A 21,688-nucleotide genomic window follows, 5' to 3' on the forward strand; every position below is an offset into this window, starting at 1 on the left:
GTCCATATTTAGTCCTGATTAGATTTTATCTTTCTTCTAAGTTGCTTCTGAGTTTGGAGGAACTGATTTCAAAAGTTGTGGGGAAATTAGTTTGTTGATTTACACTGATGTAATGGCTATTTGCTACTATGGAAATTGTTTTAGTGCCTAAGTACTCATAAGGTATACATTTAAACTAATAGTTAAGGACAAGATTTCTAGTAAGATTTCTTTGTAATTTTCTTTACCTTCCTCATTAAAAAAGAAGTAAACATCCTTTTCCTCTGTTGTTTGCTTAAGAAGTGTGTTTATATAGGCACAGGCATAGCAGACAAAATAGAACCCCTGAAATAGGTTGGTGTAAGAGGAAAATAATTATTCTGTTGAAGTGCAACAAAGTTGCTTTAAGTAAATAAATTCAAAAGCATCAATAAAAATTCGGTGTTACTTCTATGTAAGGAAGTGGTGCTAAGTCTATAAATTGCTGGAACAAAACCCCTAGAATATATGACTGAGAAAACCAGTCTATTTCTAAAGTAGTGTGATTTTTCTATTCTCTCTGCTACCAAAATCCCTTTTAGAAGGGAAAGAGGCCTTGGTCATATCTGTAAAACACATCACACTTTCATGTATTTCAGTAGATGGTCAGCTTCTCCATGCTGTCTGATGCAGTTTTATTATAACATGAAACTGGATTTTGGGTCTGTTTTTGAACTAAAAGAATAATTAGTCTTTGACCTACTAATTTACTTAGGACCTTGAAGTTTGCTCAGGATCATGTGCTGATTTGCTGCAGGCAATCCCCTGTTGTTTTTCAGTCTGCTAGATTTGAAGTCTCCATTTGAGGTGTACATCCTGATGGGTTTGATTCAATGCAGTTAATTTTATGTAATGCAGTTACTCCTCTGTTGTTGGTTTATGAAGCTTGCAAAAAAACCTCACCTTTAAAAAAAGTATTGATATCTTTTCATGATCAGCAATCTCAAAGGCTAAAATATTAGGGGCAGTCATCATCACAGAGATTACTCTGAATGCTGGGAGGTAGGAGACAGCAGAGCTCCACCAAGAGAACTATGAAATGCATGGAGAAATAGGAACTGGGAAAGACTGTTTGCAGAAAGCAATGAATGAGCAGAAAGCAATGGGAGCAAGGATGACATGGTTTTTATTTGAGATTATGGTAGATTGTTGGGTTTACATCTTTCCTACACTGCTGTTTTGTTCAGGTCTTAAAAGCAAACGTATCCAGTTGTTTCAAGAGATGCAGCCTAGTCTTCATTCAGAACTGAGGAATTGGATAGTGTAGGAAATGTTTTCTGACATAAAGTTTTTGTTTCTTCCTAGTAAGGTGGGAAGAAGGGCCACTCGAAGACTACGGTATGTGCTGGAATAATGCATGTATCTACATGAGTGAGCCTCTAGTAAATAACTTTTTTTTTTCTTACCAGTGTACAGGTGCTTAAGGACTCTGGCACTGCGGTCTGCATGTGCCTATCACAATATACATTATTGAAGTAAGGAAGCATTTCTCTGTAGCTGAAAGAATGGTTTATTTGAAGAAAATGTGAAAGAAAATGTTTGAAAAGCTCTCAAAGTTAGAAATGTATCCCCCCCCCCTTCCCCCAGCAAAAGCTCACCAGAGTAGCCTCATGGGTGACAAATCCCCCACCTAAGTAACAGTGTGTTCAATTTTTTTCTAATTTCTAATCTATTACAGTTTTTCTTGAATATGAAGGAAGTGCTTGTAGAAGACATCTGGGTTTGACTAGATTGGGTTAAACTGTCTCCTGTAAAATGACTGTAACAGCCGTTCTCTGTGTAAGACACTGCTTTTCCCCCTCAGGATCTAGCCTTAGCTCCTTCATAATTGGGATTTTGTTGATGGCTTCTGTGGAAATTGGTTGACCAGAAATAGGGCAATGGGAACACTGTGGTGTCCTACTTTCTCAGACCTGGTTTTACTGCCGAGTCCCTGAAGTCAGTGATGTATTTTGTGCCGCTGCAGAAATTTGTGCCAAAGTTGATCTTCTAAATATAAACCTTAAAGTTCAATTTTGTGTTAATTTTTTTTTTTTTTAAAGAGACTGCTAAGCGCTAAGCTACAGAACTGTACTGTATAGATTATGTGGTGGTAAATGTTGATTAGCTTCGGGTTCAGATTTATTTAATATTATTTTTTTACAATATCTGTGTATTGCTTAAAAGCAGTTCTTTGTAAGTCTCTATAGTTGAACACTATTGAACAGCATCCCTGACACAGGGCAGTAAAATGTCAGTTTTTCTTTCTCCAAAGTGCATTTCAAAGAGCAGTCTATACTTGCTTTAAAATTAGAGTAATTGTTCTGCCATTTTACTTAAAAGATCAACCTAAACAAGGGCAGGCTTTGGCTATGACTGTAACCCAGGTCTGTCATTATGCACCCGTTTTCTTTACTGGTCACTTCATAGTTATAGTTAGTTGCATGGCTGTTTGCTAATTAGATGAAAGTTTTAACTCCTGGAGTAATTCCAGAGAGGGGCAGTACAACTTTTAACCTTGTGCTAAGTGCAAGAATGAAACTGTGTCAGCTAGTTCTTAGATTTCAGGTGTTTTCTCTTTTCAGCCAGGTAGAATGATTGTATCTGTTATCCTGTGTGTGTGTTGTTTTTAGGTAAATGTAGCATTCTCTTTTCCAGATAAATAGATTTTTACACCTGGTTAGGTATTTGTTGAATTTTCTCAGACCTTTTGTGAACTGTGCGAAGTTCTTTGCTTCTCAGTTTGGTTACAACGTATTCAAAATAAAATGTGTAGATTTTACTTGTGAATAATGAGTAAAGACAAAGTTAAAATTGCATACTGAGAAACATTCGCAATGTTTTTTTTTATTTTAGTAGTATTCCTGTGTCATTTTAGGGAGAAAAAATATTCTGCATCTATTTTATGCTATTATTTTAATCAAAGGAACAGCATATAAATAGCATATAAATGTCTTTATAAAGAATCACATAATTAGTTTTTAAATCAGATATTCTGTTACCAGTTTGGAATATGTAGAATTGTTTGTATAGAGTCAGAAATGTCTTTATACATGTACATGCCCATCTGTATGTAGGGTCTATAAATGACTGTATGGAGTGAGAGAACATAAAAAGAACACTGAATAGCAAATGAAGACTATGTTAGGATGTAGGGGTTATTAATGAGATTTGCAGGCTATTTGATATCTATATGAAGCATAATTGGAAACTGGTCGGAGAGTTTATCCTAGTATCTGACAGTAACTCTCAGAATATAGCCATAAAATAGTTATTGGAGTTTAGGGGTCACCTATTATGTCATTTTAATGCACTGTGCAAGGCAGAAAAATCTGTACTGTGTCAGTGCATTGTACCTTAATAAAGAGCAAAAGGTAACCGCAGACTGATGGTGCACTGTGGTGAGGACAGCTTACTTCAGCGTTAAATCATTCCATGTCAGTTAGCTGCTGCCACAACTCACCTTTATGTACATGGATTTTTAATGAGCTTTAAAGGTATAATAGGCTTTTACTTTTTATAGATATGCTTTTGTAGTTTGTCACTGGCATTACTGTAGTTTTAAGGAAATTTTAAGAAGTAATGATTGGGTTTTGTGTGTAGGAGGATTGCTTTTATATGCCCTTTTTTTACTAAAGCCAGATGTGTGTTGACTGTCTAAATTATATATAACATTGATTCCTGCCCGCTCCACCCCCCCGTGGTGATATCCATTGCAATACTGAATGTGTAGTAAAGCCTGATATTCTTAGAACATGTGATTTCTTCTTTACAGATCAGCATACCTTTCAAATTCCTAATTATATTAAGCCAAAAAATACAGTGTTCTATGAATGTAAAAGATGGAAGAATGATTGTTCAGTCAGCTAAGACCAAGCAAATTGCACAGCATGCATTTTATCTGCTGAGCTGTTAAGCATGTAATACAGTGTAGACAGTTTTCATAAAACACATGTAAGCATGTGCCTAGTCTGGCATGGGTTTAGACATCTCTAGGCAAGGATGAGAAAGGTCTCTTTCGAAGGAAGAAACTAATGAATAATGTAATTGTAGTTACTGTTCTTTCCGCTCCATAAGATAATCACTTAATTGGGTAGTTGTGTGTCTGAGGAGGGTAACTGCCTCCTTCGAGGTGTAGAACCTCTTTTGCTATAGACCCTTGTTGATAAATAGGAAAAGGGATTTATGGCTGGGCTGCAGAATGTGTAGGGGTGCTTTCAGGGCAGTGCCCTGCATGTGTGTGCTCACTGCTATATGTCACAGTTAATGATACGTGTAGTTTGGAATATACTGCTACTTGTAAGGTCTCTGGCCTTGACCATGTTAATTTAATCTCCATAGATATGGTGATGAGATGACACGCTTATCTTCAGGTAGACTTTAGAACAAATTGCATAGGGGTGTTATAATGAGAGTATTCTTTTTCGCTGTTGTGTTTTGTACCCAGCTTACAATTCCAGGCAGTTCTTTGGCTTAATTCTGTGATACGATTTCTGAGTTAGGACAATGATGTGAAGTCAAATTCCAGGCATTGGATGATGATGCTTGAAGAAATGAGGTCATTTTACTGGCTGTGACATTTCTGAAGTAGCTAAATGTGGTAGAAGGCCTTGCTTTCCTTTGTCAACTGCTGCATTTGTATGAACATCTATCAGCAAATGTTCAAATGTCGTAGAAGCTGGCATTTCCAGTGGACTTGCCAAGAGACAAATCTCCCTTCCTCTGAGGCAGCACAAATCAAATTAGCTAAGACTGAGTTCTTCTGATTGTAGGAGTTCTGTCAGATCTGTTTAATATTGAGACACAGCTGACCCACTTGTGTTTGGCAAGTGTTAGTGACCAGAAAAAAAGCACAAGTTTCATCTATTGTTGAATTTTTGGTTTTGTTAAACAGTTAACTAACAGTTCATTTTTGCATCTGAAATGTTTTTCAGTACATTTTATTGTGATTTAAAAATCCTACCACAGCCATCTTCATATTTGAGACTTAAAAGTGTCCTTAAGGACTTGTACGTTAAGATCTTTCTAAAAAGAAAATAAAAAGCAGGACTTTCTTAGATGTCTTGAGTGTTAATACGACATGCCATTAAATGTCTGTTGAATTTGCATGTTAAAGGCATTTGAGGGAGTTGGTTTGAGGAGGAAGTTGGTCAAGGGGTGTCATGTTTGGGAAGGTACAGATCAGTCATACATGTGGTACAACCACTGCACACACGGTCTGAGCTCCTGGGATTTTGTGTTTGTTTTGCTTTTAACTAGGCTCTTAAAGCTGGCCTGCCGTAGGATGCTCTGGTACACTGTTGTATACAAAGCAGTGGTGAAACGTAGCTGTGAGGGAGGAAAATTATTGTTACTGTTGGAATCTGGCTTTTTTAACTGGGATTTTTTACATATTGTCATTTCACTAGTAGTTGGATTCAGAGGCATAATACTGTGTGCCTGTCGTGTCTTCCACACTGTTACTGTTGAAGAATGGAGAGATTTTTATTATTATTTTAAAAGTCTTTCCAAAACCATTGCACACAAACTTCAAGTGACTGTTAGCAGAGTGTATTCTGGTTGATATTGGTAAATCTAAACGATTTTGCTTGTATATATTGCTTGCAGGGAGGGAACAAGGCCCAGCTAACTGGCATACTTTCCCTTGTCAGAAAGACTCTTGTGTTGGCACAAAAGGTAAGGCCAAAAGCAGTGAGAGCTGGAGATAGTCCCCTTTAATCTGTTTCTTAATATTAGCAGGTGAGAAGTGAGCATTTTTCACTTGGGTTACTGCTGTTTACATATGACAGTAATACACAGGCAATTGCTCTTCCAGAGCTTGCATTGTATAGGGCTGTGCCTGTTTCCACATGGGAGACCTTTGTCTCGGTAACTCCCCCCCTCCCCCCAGGATTTCAGTCTGCATTTACAACTATGCTTCAGCATCTTCTCAGCACCATTTCAGGCAAGAGTATCTGTTTTGAAAAGCTGCGGCAATGTCTGAACCCGTAGAAGAAAGAAGTAAGGAAAGTTGAGCATGGCTACAGGCAACCAATGATATTTGCCAGTTCACAATGAGAAAAAGTGAAAACAGTAGACCTTTCTCCATTTTTGCAGTCTATTTTTTTTTTTTTTCAGCCAAAAGCTTCTTAAAAAAACCTGGGGTTTAATATGGATGTAACTGAAGGGGATAAGAAAAAGAAATATTTTTGCCCAAAATAACCTTTAAATTTACTAACAGCTGGAGGAGGAATGCAGCGATTCCCCCATCACTGCATTTTCGTTAGGCTTTTTGTTATCAGGAAGTGGAAAAATACACACTAAAAGGGTGAAATGATTGGAAGGAAGTGTCTTTCTAAGTGTATTCTAGGTTTTCATTTTTTTTAATGATATATTTCAGCTGCTAATACTACACTTTTTCTTGTGACTTAATTCCAGCTGGTAAAATACTACTTTAAACTAGACATTTCTGGTATTGATTCTTACTGGCATGAGCTTGAATTTTGTACAGCTGAAGTTCTTACCTTTTAGGTAACAGGTCATGGGATACTCCTGGCTTCGAAGCCATTACAGGATCCAAATATCATACACAAGTCCTTGCCCTATTTGGTTACCTTTTAAATAGTCGTTGGCCAAGGGCCAGTGACCTGTCTTCCAAATTTTGGAAACCACTCGAATCATGCTAGTGTAAGTGTAACTGTATCAACACCTGGAAGATCTGTTTAGTAGCCATAATTTGCTTACATGACATAAATTATTTCTTTTAATCATTATGTGATTTCAAAACCCTCTAGCAACACCAGTTTAAAAGCATTTTTATTCTTAAAATATCATGCATAAGGAAAAAAATACAGATGACATTGTTCTAAGATTATTGTGCTTTTTCTGTTCTAATCAGTCAAATATGTTTGAGTACCACTGGGATCTCTTTTTGAAAGTATATATTAATTTTCACAAGGACACGTAGATTTTTCTGTAACAATGTAGAGAATCAAACTGGCACAGCTGGTGAGTTTTTGCTGCGTATGCGATAAATAGTAATAAATTAAGGCCAGTGTAGCTTTGGTTGTGTGCAGGTTATTTTTTGCTTGAATATATGGTATGCTGCATGCATACAGCAGGTCTAAATAAATACTTATTTCAGGGAGTCCCAACTTGGATGTCTTCACTACATACTGTGGGGTTTGTTGTTCTGTTTTGTTTTGTTTTTTTAATGGATTATGCTCAGCTTCTCAAGGCCTTTTCATTTAAATCGAGGTCAATGGTAGTAATCTCTTGGTGAGATGTCCATCTCAATTATAGAGGAGATAACATAATGAAATTGAACTTATGTTCATTATGAAATTATGTAGATAAATTTCAAGCAATCTTAGCCTGATATTTGATGTAAATAGAAATGTGTATTCATAATTAATGTATTTGAAAATTTTTGGGTATAATGTAGTACAGTGGTGTTGAATAGCATTATGTCTATAACCAAAATACTGGAAAATCAGTATTTAAAATATTTTCAACAGTGATCTATACATATTTTAATTTAAGGTAATAAATTAATTTCACACTAGATGAAACATGGAATTCTGTCTATTCTCACGTACCTGCTGTCTATGAAAAGACTCCCTAATTATTTGTAATTAAGGTGGGAGAGACTGAATGTAATTAAGAGCATCTTTGAGACTCTTGTTCAAGCATACTGTTTTAAACATGCTGCACAGTCACTCTGATTATGATCTCTTAAAAGGTATCGTAAAGGAATGTCAAATCCTTTAATTAGCAGTAGACAAATACTATTTAGAAGTTGCAATACAGAAGAGTGAAAACGAGACCAGAATTGTAAATCTGGGAGATGGTGGGAGATCATAGTTTAAGAGTTAAATTGTCTGGATGCATTTGGTTACTTCATAATGATCTTGAACATGTGAAAATAAACATGTTATCCCACAGTCTGCAGACATTAGGTTCTCTGCTTTTAGAAACTCAAGGTGCATCTTCCAATGTGTGACCCAAGCCGAGGGTTACGCTTGGATAACAAGTCCGTCTCTATTATCAGTGTGATCCTGCAGAGCACTTGCCAGGCACGTAGAGTCTCACGTCACAGATGCGTTGTTCAAGCTTAAACAAAAAGAGGAAGAAGTGCTTTGTAATTTTGGGTTTGTTTGGTTTTTTTTTTTTCTGATTGGTTAGGTGTTACATTTGCTGAGTTTGGTAAATGCTTTTTGGCATCTTTGTGCCCCATCTCAAGGATTTTTGCTTCCTTCTTCTCTGTGGTATATAATTATGGGATATAAATATGGGGTATGATTACCCCTCCCTTTGGCCAGAGCTTACCCCTTGTTGAGATAGAGACCCACTGTACATGATGAATAGCTAAGGCATAAACTGTAGGTTTTCTTTAAAAATTTAAGTTGTGATCCTTAGTTATGATGTATTATGACCTCTTGTTTTTCTTTCTGTTAATAGGATCTGTTTTTACACTAAAAGTTCAAGTAAATGACATCATCAGCCATCAGTACCTGCAACAGGCAGTTGTAGAAGTGTTTGTTAACTACACGAAGACAAATTCTACCCTTACTGGAAACAATGGAGCAGTATTAATAAAAGTTCCTTACAAATTAGGATTAAGTTTAACTATCATATCGTACAAGGATGGTTACATGTTAACACCTTTGCCTTGGAAGACTGGGAGAATGCCAAGTACGTAAGAGCCTTACAGTCCTATTATTAAACTGTATCTGCCGGTAATTAAATTTCTGTCTTCCTCAGCAGTCGGGGTAGTTACTGTCAACTGAGAAATGACTGAATTAAGTCAGTCAAGGGATGTGCTTGTCAATGCAGACATAATGGTGAATGATCTGTTAGAGTTATCAAAATTCTTATTATTGTAAAAAGAGAAAACAGACCTTTTTAACTCTTAAGTAGGTTATATTGCCATACCCGAGTGTATTGTGAGAGATTGTTTACCTAGACTTAACAAAGGGCTGGTAATGTGTTTTGACAAAAATCACGTTGTCTTAGTGATTTCTGGAGTGCCAGTACTTGTACATATACTATGACACGTATAACTGTAGTTATATCTTCCTTTCAGCAGTGCTTCCTCACAAGTTTTCATGTTTAACTATTGCATACTTTTTAAAAAGTGACATGATTTTTTTTAAAAAAATCAAGATGGACTCTTAAAAATTCTAGCCACTTGTTTATCTATAGAAGGTATGAGACAGTAGCAAACATACACAGAGGTCTTCCTGCCTAGCCACTAAAATTCCTGCTCTGGACAGCAGGAGTAATTTATTTATCCAGTTCTCAGATGTTCTCTTTTGGGTTTTTTTCAACTGCTCTTTTCACTATTCCTTTAGAATCGGGGATCTTGCAGGATTTTTTTCGGTTGCACTGTCTAACAGATGTTACCGCTTTCCACAGTATACTCATCTGTGACGCTTTCGTTATTCCCACAAAGTCAAGCTAATATATGGTTGTTTGAAGATACAGTCTTAATTACTGGAAAGCTGTCTGGTAAGTTCATTGTATGCAGACCATAATCTAAACGCTTTGTGATAACCATCTGTACACATACCCCCCAAAAAATAAATCTAGCAATTTATATTCTCATGTACTACTCAAAGCCAGATTTTCAGTTAATTGTGTAGCTGTATGTGTGGCTGTGACAACCACTAGACTAGAAATACACAAACCATGGAGAAAATGGGTGAAAACAGGTTGTTGTGCTAAATTGATTTCTGAACAGTTACAAAAACACTGTTTGTGTATTTTACCATTGCTAAGACAAGACATCACTCTTTTACAGATGCCAAATCTCAACCAAGTGTTCAGTTTCCAAAATCTTTAATAAAGCTTCCACCAAACCACAACATTACAAATGTTACAGCCTATCTGACAGTACCAGAGCAATTTTTGAAAGTGGACAGCTTTCTCTATACAGCAGGAATTCTTCTCAATAAATCAGGTATGTAAATACAGTATTTAAGTGTTTTCCCAAGAAGAAGAAATCTTCAAATTGTAACACATATGAGGACATAGTGTTTCAGCGTGTGAGAAGGCCACTACATGGCTTGTTTGAACTTGTCACTGTCCTTTAATTTTCATTGAATTAAAATAATAAGATATTGATATCTTGACTTACCTATTTTAAAACTTTTCTTATCTATATTTTACCTCTGTAAATGTAAAGCGTAAGGGAATGAGCATTGTTTCTCCCCTTTGAGTTCTTCTTTCAATGTCTGGCATGTGTTTTAAATTATTCATATACTCCTAAAGGAATAAGCTTCCTTTCAGGGCATGTGGAAGCTAATTGATATCTGATGCACAAGGAGTTTTCTCACAACCAGCTCCTAAGGGCCTGCATAGATTTAACATTATTCTGGTATTTACTAATTCTGTTTCAGCGGCTTTCACCATCCTGTCGTTTTGTGCATTCTGAAGTATCTGCGTAGTGTAAGGAAAACAAAGGAAACAAACTTTCAGGCTGCATTGTAAAGCTTTTTATATGAAATGTTTCCTCTGAGTGCTTTGAGCCTTATGATTAACTATTCGGTTAATTATAACTGCCAAATTAGGAAGTTAATCCTTACAGGAAAGTTTAAGAGGACTGTTCAACTAAGGAGAAATTCAGCAGTCATATTTGCATATGTCTTCAGTTTTGATTCAACGTTACATATATAGCAATTATACAAAACTCCTCATATTATCTATATTTCACATAGGTTAGCTTTTTTGTAATCAAATCATCTGAGGGGAAGAACCCTTTTTCTCCCACCCCCAAGCAAAGTTTTGCCTAACTATTGGTTCTACAGTCAGCATTGAACGTGTATTTCAAAAGTCTGTTTCTCTTTTAGAGATATGGTATAGAAATAACTGGGTTTTATTTTAATCACAAGATTTTTAAAAGTCCAGAAGAGATGTTGATTTTTACTTGACCAAGTCGGTGACAGCTGACTGTGTAGCTTGATGTGAATGAGGGCTTGCCTTTAGTTAGAGGATAGATTCTTAATTCTAAATATTTTTCTTTAAAATACACTATGAACGGAGAATTACAGGCAAGGTATTTCTCATATTCAGGTTTCAAAAGCATGGAATTGGCTCCTCTTGCTGCAATATGTGTAAACGTTCTTTTGACTGGGAAAGAACTGAAAGTAAATGGTCCCATTCAGATTACGCTTCCTCTTCCCACAAGTACTGTAAAATCAGGAGATGCTATACCTGCATGGACATTTGATATGAAAACAGGTAAGTGGACTACATTATTTGTTATTCTACCTTTTAACACAGGTGTATAGTTTTGGGCACATGACATTGTGTGTCATGGAACAGTGATGGCACTAAATATATGAGGTGGTGATAAATAGTCATGATTTTTCTTAGTGGTTCTGTATTGGTTTTTGATTGACTAGCTCGAGTTGTTCAAAGGAATTTCCCTGCTTTCATTGGTTCAAAAAGCTTTAGTAAAATTCATCAGCATTCCTATTGAACAAATTTTAACATAATTTTTATTTTCATGGGAGGCTAGGGATTCAGGTAACGTACCTTAAAAGGTGATGTTAAATTTTAAACCTGGTAATTTTCTGAATGCCACCTTAGAGGAAAACGAATCGGAACTGAAGATTTGGATGCTTTTTTCCTAGAGTATAGCTCTAAAGATCCTTTGGCGCAGAAACTGGAATAGATATTACTTCAGTTAACAAAAGCAATTCATAAAGTGAAATGAAGGGGAAGTAAGAGTTATCAAAGGGAACAACACAGTTCTTAGAATATGCATGGGAAAAAGGGGCTGGGGATTAGACATTCTGGACCTTTTGTCATCTCTTCATGTCTAATTTTAGTCAAGAGTGAGTAATGAGCTGCATACACTTATCCCATTTAGATGTCCTGTATTAGGTGTGTGTGCATGACCGTACTGATTGTCTTACATTGTACCTTACACTTTCCATCACACTTCATCTTGAAATAAGCTAGTGAGTGCAGAGGGTAGTGTCTTACTCCTTATTAAGGCAAAAAGCTGTTATTCCACTGTTGGAAGTACAGGAGAGGACATACACTCACAAAGTTTTGTTTACATGTTCAAGAAATAAACTTACCATCTTAATGAAGAACAAAGAACATTAAAATTTGGCTAGGTCGTCTCTTGCGAAAAGTGTGTATAGGGTAAGTTTTAATATAGAAGATAATACACCTAGAAGACTTCAGAGAGGTAACTGGCAATTAAAGCATTCTTCATCAAAGAAAGAGTTTTAGTCTGATATGGTAAAATAGAACAAAAGGTTTTAATTTCTTGCTACCACAGCCACTTCTGCCAGCTCCTGTGCTCATCTGTACCTATGCTGAGCTGTTTTAACTCAATAAACAGAAAACTAGGTCAACAATGTTACTAAAACAAAAAGTTGACAGAGCTAGAGCAGCTCTGTCACATGGTTGGGTTGGGGTATAAAGCAGCGTAAGGGGGGTGTGTGTGTGGGGGTATGCAGGTGTTGAGGGGCCTACTCAACATGTCCCCTTAGGCATGTTGGCACTGAGGGCAGAGCAAGAACAGGAGCATGGCATGCTGACCCAATAAAAATAATTACAACAGACGTTCTTTTCCTCTTAGACGAGGTGTACTCTGATAGAGGTTCCATAAAGGTAAATATTTTGTGATGGGTGCTCACTGAGGCATAGTGTTTGCATGGAGCCTTCACTGCTGGCAGAGGAGATGACAAGGAGAACTGCGGAGAAGGAGGGAGAATTGTGGGGGCTTTTTCTTCCTCTTCCTCATCTCTTCTCTACCATGAAAATTTGCAACTGTATTCGCTGTTCTAGATGTTTAATCTTAAACATGTTTCTTGTATTTTTACCTTTGATCTGACACGTGCAAAGCGACTTTTTTGTAAGGAAATGGAGTAATAGCAAGGCATTCCTTAGTCAAGGTTCTGGTGACTGGGGACAGCTGAACATCTTAGCTCGCCAGCAAGCTTTCAAGACTGTCCGTAAGTAGCAGTAGGCCCTCATCGGAGCTGAATGGAGGGCTACCACTGCACTGAATAACGAGGCTCTGGCATCCAAGATGTTGCATGTGGGATGTCCCCAACAAGATGTTGACACGCACTTAAATTCTGAAGTCCTTGTGTAATATGTCATAATGATAATAACCAGACCTTCAGTGTCAGCATCGATAGTGGTAAGAGAACGGGTCTGTGTTTGGTGTTGCGTAGACTGGTCCACATGCACCAGAAAAAAAAGACAGAAACTGCTTTCACATGTCTGTCTGTGCAGTGTTTGTGGGATTACTTGAAGTGTAATAGTATTGAGGCTGTTCCTGGAAAATAAGCTTTGTAATTATATTCCAGCTGCCATAGGTGCAGAATTTGTTGATGTATATTGAATGTGGCTTCCTTCTTACTAAATATTTTGCCTCATTAGTACTGAAAGTACTTTGTGGATTTTAATACAATTACAAAAAAGCAAGCTTGCATTGCAACATTAAATTGAGAACAATATCCTTCTGTTTGAATGGCAGTAAATCATAGAGAATATGTGCTTACTCATAAATCACTTTTTAATGTTTTTCTTTGGACTATTTTCTATGGAATATATTGGGGAGGAGATAGAATTTACTGAAGCGGAGGACAGCAAAGATTATATATAGCTTCTTACAGATTTTTCAGTCAAGAGAACTTCTGGAGATCTATATTATTTGGATTTTGCCTTTTATATGTGTTTTGTGTTTTATTTTATCTGCCTAGCAGTAGCCCAATCTCTGTACTTGTAAAACAATAGTTTTGCAGTGTAGTGACATCTTACCTTAGAGTTGGTAGGACAGAGAATTTGAGGGTCTGTTGTTGTTGCCTTCATACCAGAGTTAGGGATGGAAGACTCTTCCAGCTGGTCTTGCTCCTGAGTCTGGACAAGTGGTTTTTCAAGTAACTAAGAAACCACCTCTTTCAGGGCTCTAGGTGGTTTCCTGCTGCTATTGCCCTCTGCCAGCCATCACAAGTACCAGGAGAAGGCTGCAAGTTTTACTGCAGATGATATTTTGTGTCTGTGCGTGTGCACGTGTGGCATATGTCAGTTCTCATCTTTATCTCCTGTCTTATTGATATTTCCTTTGATTTGCTTTAAGAAGGGTCCTGGAGGAAAGTTGAAATTATAGGGCTTATATGAATTATACTTTTTGCATGCTTTGATTATTGTTTTAAAAAAGCTGGTGGTTCTCCCTCCTCAATACTTGCAGTTTGAAAATGTAAGGTTGTTTATATGGGTTGTTTTCTGTTGTTACAATTTCACAGATGGCCCACAATAAATGTGTTCAAGTGCATTAAGTATAATTCTGTCTCTTCTACTGCATGCTTTATTAATTGTAGAGACTGGCATACCATAATACCTTTGCACAGCCAAACAGATGGTGTGGAATCTGTGTCCTCGCGATAGACCTTCCTTGTGCTAACTGAACTGTTCCTGCCTGGGGGCAGGAAGGAGGACAGAAACATTAAAGACAAACATTGATTATCCTGTTGTAGCCTATTAGATGAAAATGCTTTCCCACTAAGTGCTGCTAGCTAATGTTAAACTGGTATTCGTATGCTTTAATTACCTGCTTCTTGATTTTGGTTTTTTTCAGTCTTTGCCTTCATACATGCTTACGTTCATATAATAGGATTTTTTAAATTATTTGTGTGCATATCTATGAAAGACATTTGTTAACAGAAAAAGTATTATATTAAACTAATTCTGGTAAGTAATGTTGATGCTTTGTTTCAAAGTGAATGTCCACACAGGGATATTTGCAATGAAATTGTCAAGACACAAAGTTTGCATGTTTAGCTAAAGCTGTGTAATAATAGTGTATGGGCCAGAAGTTTCAGTTTTCCTTGTGACCTTGTGTATTTTTGTTAATAGTTTAGATTTGAGGTATGGAGGAATCATGCACAGCATGTGCAATATTTTGTCCTTTTTTTTCTTTCTTTTTTTTTTTTTCCCCAGGTGCTTGGGTAAGCCGTGGGCTAGGAATGGTAAAGGAAGCAGATGGTCAATTAGTATGGACATACACTGCTCAACACTTAGGCTACTGGATAGCAGCTCCACTGCCTGGAACAAGAGGTATTGCAACTACTGGCAAAGAAATTACTGAGTAACCTAAGTAACAATGTATTACAAGGCTGTCAGCCTGATTGTTTTATTTAACAACAGAAGGGGAAAAATGACACAATAATTTCAACAGCTGGATAACTTCTGCTTGAATCCTGATAGTGTGCCTTTGTGCATATAACCACAGAACTTAAAATGCTATAGGGGACAAGTCCAGACTGTATTTGAACTTGTATGTTTATACTATAGCCATCTTTTGGAAGAAGCCTGCAAGGGAACTGTGATTATGAAAATCTAAAAATTAGTGGGACTATAGCCCTTACTGTTGACGCTCATGTATGACAGGAGGAAATACAGCAAGAAAATTAGTCCTGGGCAGAACAGTCCCAGTGGATTCTGTTTTCCGTAGACATGTTGCATGTTTTGTAAATTCATATGAAGGGTGAATATGGATTCTTCATATGAATTCAGCATTTAAAAACAGATAACTCTTTCTGTCAGAAGCATTAAATAGGAAATTTAGACCATGTTTCTAAGTCAGCCTGGGCAACTAATACAAATGTAATTTGACTGTAATTAAGTGGATGGTAAGGCTTTAGTACTTGAGATGAACCTTTGAAGAGCCGTTCCATTGTAGCCACTATTTGTGTATTTTCTGGTTTGCTGAAATAGCAAGGTTAAAAGGGAAGGATGAACATAGTGTCATAGAACACAAAATCACAGGAAAAGTACGGTTTATTAGCTACAGCCCTGCATATCAAGTGGAATGACTTGTTTTTGAGAACTAATTCTGTTCTGATTTTGTTTGACTGTTTAGAATCCATTATTAGTGCGGTTTCCAAGGACATAACAGCCTATCATACAGTGTTCCTTACAGCCATACTGGGAGGTACTGTTGTCATTATCATTGGATTTTTTGCTGTTCTTCTTTGTTACTGCAGGTAAGCAAAACCAGAAGCTCTAATAATCTCAGCATGAATGAAATTTGATTGATCAAATAGTCTTTTGAGGTTGAGACATGTTCCCTCAGCTAAACTATAATGTGTAGTTTAATATTTCTTCAAAAATTACAGTTACTGCTGTACTGAACTTTGTGACGTCGTATTACACTACAACTTCTTAACCAAAATATAATCTTCAGTCTAGTATGCTCTGCAGTCACCTTGCATCTCTTTTGCATAGGGATAAATGTGGTCGGACACAAAAGAAGGAGAAGAATACAACTAAGCTGGAGGTCATAAAAAAAGACCAGACAACATCAACAACTCACATAAATCACATCAATGCTGTCAAAGAATCTTTCAAGTTGAAGGAGAAGTCACAGTTATATACACCGAAGACTTCTTCATACAGCCCTCAAAGAAGGATGTCCATAGACACAGAAGATGGAAAATCACGAGACAATTTTAAAATCTACACAGAGGATGCTCCTTATCAGTCATCCTGTCAGACTGGTCAGCCAAGAAATTCAGCCCATTCGTTGGAGCCCAGTGCTGGAGTTAGGCATTTACAGCAGCCGATGCATAGTAACACTGCTATTTCCCAGGCTCCTAGGGACATCCAAGACCAAAATAGATACCTTTCACTGAAAGAGGAGATGTATGGGCTTTCCCATATCCCAGAACATCTAATGCATATTTACAATCAACCTATTGCTATTCTTCAAACCTCTGACCTTTTCCACTCCCCAGAACAATTACATCCTGCTAAATCAGCAACTCTGCCAAGAAAAGGGCAGTTAGTATATAATCCCATGATGGAACCCATGAATCGTGATGGTTACATGCAAACATTACCGAAAATGCCAGTGCACTGTCATCCGCAGCCTTCTGTCTGCAGAGATGAAAACAGTACCTTAGATAGTGAAGAGGGCTTACCTTCTCAAACGTCAAACTGGGGCCGGTACACTAATAGCTTACTGGAATCTGTCTCCGTTCCTGGGACATTGAATGAAGCAGTTGTAATGACTCCATTTTCATCTGAACTTCAAGGTATTTCAGAACAAACATTATTGGAACTCTCTAAAGGAAAACCATCTCCGCATCCTCGAGCATGGTTTGTGTCCCTGGATGGAAAGCCAATCGCTCAAGTGAGGCATTCTTTCATAGATCTGAAGAAGGGCAGAAAAACAGAGAGCAATGATACCAGTCTGGACTCTGGTGTGGACATGAATGAGCATCATCCTAGTAGGAAACTGGAGAGAGAGAAAACTTTCATTAAAAATATGCTGCATTCTAAGATCCTTTACTTGGAAGATCTGGATCTGAGTAGCAGTGAAAGCGGGACCACTGTTTGCACTCCAGAGGACCAGGCTGTGAGGCACATTATGGATGGAGGGAATGGGCCAGTCATAGAACAGCGCGATGAAGAAGGTCTAAGAAGAAAAACTATTTCGGGAGGTCATGAACCGGCTGTCTCTTCTGCTAAAAAAAGAGATAGACTGTCTATCACCAAAAGAGATAGCAAAACCAATATCTGGAAGAAAAGAGAGGAGAGGCCACTTATTCCTATAAATTAAAAGTGTTCTTCGTGGTGTTGCTCTCCCTGCTGGTTATTGACCTCTTGGCTGCTTCTGTAATTCTGCAGTGTTGGGTTTACAAGGGAAATGTTGTTTTCTAGTATCAAGAAAAGTTACGTTTTTTTTAAATACAGATTGAGTTACTAAACTTCAACTGGGCAATTTATATTCAATGTGAATTGAAAACAGGGAAATGCTATTATTAAGATTTTCCAGTTTCTAATTTTGCTGGCAATATAGGGAAGGCCCACATTTTAATTAGACTGTCATTCTTGGACGCACCTCTGGGAATGCACGGTGAGAAATGTAGGCACATATTTTAATTTTTTTCATACATGTTAATGTGTTGATAGACTAGTTAAAGCCATTCCTCAGCCTTGTTCCTAATCGATGTGACCATCTGTACAGTGTTTTATATGTGAACTTTTCTAGGGATCTGTTACTACTTCTTTGTATAACGTAAAATGTTTCGTCAGTCCCACAACACCAGCAGATGAGCTCTGTGGGATTTATCAGCAGAGCTCTGTAGCGTTACTGCCCTCCCTGTGTGCCCATCCATGTGCAAAAGGTTGGCGTGTCATATAGCAGTGACAGAACAGAGAAGCGTACAAGCTCTGTGGCCGCTGCAGTTCGTCGTCCCTGCTGTCTTAAGATGTTGCCCATCTGCTTTGTTTTAATCTGCTTTGTTATGAACTGTGGACGCTGAAGACTGACACCTGCTATCAAGTGTCCACATCCAGTAGAAAAAGACTGGTTCTGGTAGCAGTCAAAGCTGCTGCTACTTGTAATCGCCATGTCTTGTTTTGGCTTCGTTGTCAGTTAAAATCTTCTGTTCTGCATGCTGTTGAGCCCGTAGTGCTCCACAATGTAGTCCCGAGTACCTGCCTATTTGTAAATTAGAGTTTGGCCCATAATGAAAAAGTATGCAAGTTTAGGCAAATTATACCTTTGAAATAGTTTCATTTAGCAAGAAAGTTCAGCACTGTTGGTTTTTATTTTATGTTTTAAAACAAATGGAAGATCATCAGAGGTTTATGTGCCTACATTTTGCCAGCCTGAGCTGCTTTTGTCTAGGTTGTGGATCACAGAGGGGGTTCAGCAGGCTTTAAAAGTTGGGGAGATTTATGAGCATGAGCAAGCAGATCACAAAATTTGGTCTATAATGCAATATAACTACTACTTATGACTCCTCTTAAATTTACCAAAAGTCATGAATGCATGAAATGTAACTAAGATATGTATAGAGGAAAGAAAAGGCCATCGGATTATCCTTTATTTTTAATGTTCATCTTGTCAAAGTGATAGTTTCAACTTTGGCTAACAGAAAAGTAGATGCATCCCTAAATGTGCTTCATATAGTATATAGAATGTCTTTCCATGGCTTTGAAGCTGTTTCCCTGATGAAATAAGCTACAGCATTTTGGCTTTGGCAGTTTGATTATAAATCATCCTAAAAAAGCTTTATAAATATTTCCCTTAGAGCTTGGTTAAGGTTCTGTACCAAGACCCAAACATACACTGCCTGTATCTGATTTGTGGGGTGAGATGCACTAAGTTGTCTGCCCTGTAGTACACTCGAGAGTTGGGAAATTCCCTGTGCAGCTGGGCTTCTGTGAATATTTACTCAGGAAACCTTACTGTGAAGTATCTCTGTTGCATTGGGGTTGTCGGTTGTCTGGTCCACTTTCTAGAAGAATATGCAAAGTAACCAAAACGGTACTAGCAGTACGTCAGTCCAACTTCTGGTGTGCAGTTGCTTTGTGAACAAAATAGGATGTTCTTGTTGAGTTCACAAGCATGAAAGTGCAAAATAAGTTTTTTGAGATAGGTGTGCAAATAAGTCTACAATTAAATTGGCCAAAAGAACTAGTTTAATTGTATGATTCATCGACTTCAGGGGTGAAGATGCCTTTGGTAGTCTTTTTAGGTAACTGTAATTCAGTTTTCTTATACCTAATACATTTCCACAATACTTTTTTTCTATATGCAGTTGCACTGGATTTTGTAGGTGACAAAAATCTAGTCCCAAATACTGATATTTTCATCCTTTGCTTTGTTATATAATTAGTAGGAATCAATTCCTATATTTTGTGTAGATGCACATTTCTTCTGAAAGCTGCTTTGACTTTTGAGGTTTAATATTGCCCTGCTCTTAGAGTTGCATCAGTTTGAATGGTTCCCTTTTCAAAAAGAATATTCTGTTCTGTTGAACATAACAGAAAATCCCTGACAAGCCAATGGTTTTGAGGAGTTGATATTAAATTGATATGTCTCTATTTGTAATTTTGTTCACCTACAGTAACTTAAAATATATTGCAGATTTTAACGTATTTTTTTCATTGTATGTACCAAAAAGACCTAATTCCTCAAACTTGCTTGTATTGTTAAAAAACACAGACTACTGTAAATGGCTTTATTCATATGAGTTCAAAGGAATGAAGTTTTGCGCTCCACTGTTCTTGTTGTGCACCAGAGTAGGTATCTGGTCACCAAAGAAAAAAGATTAGAAGTGTTGGAAAGATCAGTTAGAACTTTGGAACTTCAAGGCAATGGTGCCAAAAGGTGTAGTGATGTAATGCAGATTCTTTTCTGTTCTGCTAGCTGATCAAGGGCCAAGAGTGGAGCTGGGTTCCGTACCATCCTTCTAGAGGAGCCTTTGGCTGTCTGGATTAGTCACAATTTTACCCTGCACCTATGGTAGTGCAAAATGGCCCCTTTAAAGGCTGTGCATCCAGTTGAGCTTTTAGCCAGCAAAGCAGGTCGGAGTGCAACAGATCTTCTTGCAAGAGTTTCTTTCTGCTGGGCTTCTCAGTACTAGGAGGAAAGATAGAAAAAAGTTTTCTGAAAAACAGGCATCTCGTCATACGTAGGATTGGTATCTCTACTAGATAGTAGCTTCTTCCTTTGCTTAAGGAGGATGTGGACATTTCTTGTAGTGGAGTATTTAAGTTCTTTTCTGGAGTGTGCACGCTGCAGTTCTGGTAATACCGTTTCCGGGACTGTCTTTGGCTGTTGCTTCTGTCCATGCCAGTCAAGCAACAGCCGTCTTTGCTTGCTTTGTAGATCCCATACACCAACTTTTCTGTCTGTAACTTGCTAGCATGCATCACATAATGTCTTATGCTGCTGGTTACACTTGAAAAGGCTTTTCTAAAGCAGAATTTTATACTGAAAATAAATACATGACTTCTTTTCTGTGTCAGAATATGAGAAAATTCCATTTGATTAACAGGAAAATTATACTACTGTTGGAAAATAAAAGAACTCTGGTACCTTATAAGCCTGAAAGCAAAACTGATTTGATGATTAGGGATATTATTTACCAACATAGAGCTAGAGATAATGCATAGAAAATAATCCAGTATTGTAGGAATGTTTAGTTGTCTGCTTTGGTTTTATGCAGTAATTTGTACCAAAGAGGATGAAATTAATGGGCTTGAGTCTAAACTCTTGTCATTAGTTAAAAAGTAAAACAGGTTAACAATATTACTGATGTAATATTGTGCAAATTAAAAGAAAGTATATTACATTTGTTGTCTAGTACTGCATATTAGGAAAATCTGGAGATTAATTAGCCTGCTGAAGTGCCTTTCTCTTTCATCAGACTTATTTTATCAGTGGGACACCTAACTATCTGAAAAGCACATTATGGCATCTTTCTGTTAGCCAAATAAACCTCAATTCATAGTTAGAATTAGCTTTTATATTTTAAAAGGTGGATCAAGTGTTTTTTATGTTGGAATACTGACTCCTGCATGTTGATGATGATGGTAATTGTTGTAAACCCTGTTTTTTGTATTTTATGTTTAAAAAGAAATTAAAAAAATATATCTTTAGCAATCTGAACAGTAGTATCTTTTAAAAATGCACATATGGGACCTGATTCAGCTTCATAAATCAAGAGTGTCTTGAAGCCACTGGATTTACAGGTATGAATCTGATGGGCATTTAAACTTCAAAAATGAAATTTCTATGTGTTTGTATATAAAACTATTATAATGATAAAAATCCTTTTTTTCAGCTGCTAACACTTTCTGCATCTATGGCAAGGAACGTATGGAGATAGGTATTTAATTCTTACTTTCTAGAAACAATTTTTACCTCAATTTGGAGCCTAACTTG

General features: G+C 37.2%; 1 protein-coding gene across 2 annotated transcripts in view; it reads left to right on the forward strand.

Moving 5' to 3' along the window:
* The window catches only part of FAM171B (family with sequence similarity 171 member B), a 35,617-nt gene extending 14,215 nt beyond the window's left edge, over positions 1-21,402 (forward strand). The window contains exons 2-9 of one of the 2 annotated variants that reach the window (XM_055812805.1): positions 5,605-5,673; positions 8,437-8,670; positions 9,394-9,486; positions 9,779-9,937; positions 11,050-11,217; positions 14,944-15,060; positions 15,866-15,989; positions 16,231-21,402. In XM_055812805.1, the coding sequence (XP_055668780.1) occupies positions 5,605-5,673; positions 8,437-8,670; positions 9,394-9,486; positions 9,779-9,937; positions 11,050-11,217; positions 14,944-15,060; positions 15,866-15,989; positions 16,231-17,566 (2,300 nt within the window). In that variant the 3' untranslated portion in view covers positions 17,567-21,402. The remainder of the gene's footprint in view (positions 1-5,604; positions 5,674-8,436; positions 8,671-9,393; positions 9,487-9,778; positions 9,938-11,049; positions 11,218-14,943; positions 15,061-15,865; positions 15,990-16,230) is intronic. The other variant, XM_055812806.1, reaches the window with a different exon arrangement.
* The last annotated feature ends 286 nt before the right edge of the window (positions 21,403-21,688 follow it).

The sequence above is a fragment of the Falco peregrinus genome, chromosome 8 (assembly GCF_023634155.1).
Source record: "Falco peregrinus isolate bFalPer1 chromosome 8, bFalPer1.pri, whole genome shotgun sequence".
In the NCBI taxonomy this organism is placed as follows: Eukaryota; Metazoa; Chordata; class Aves; order Falconiformes; family Falconidae; genus Falco; species Falco peregrinus.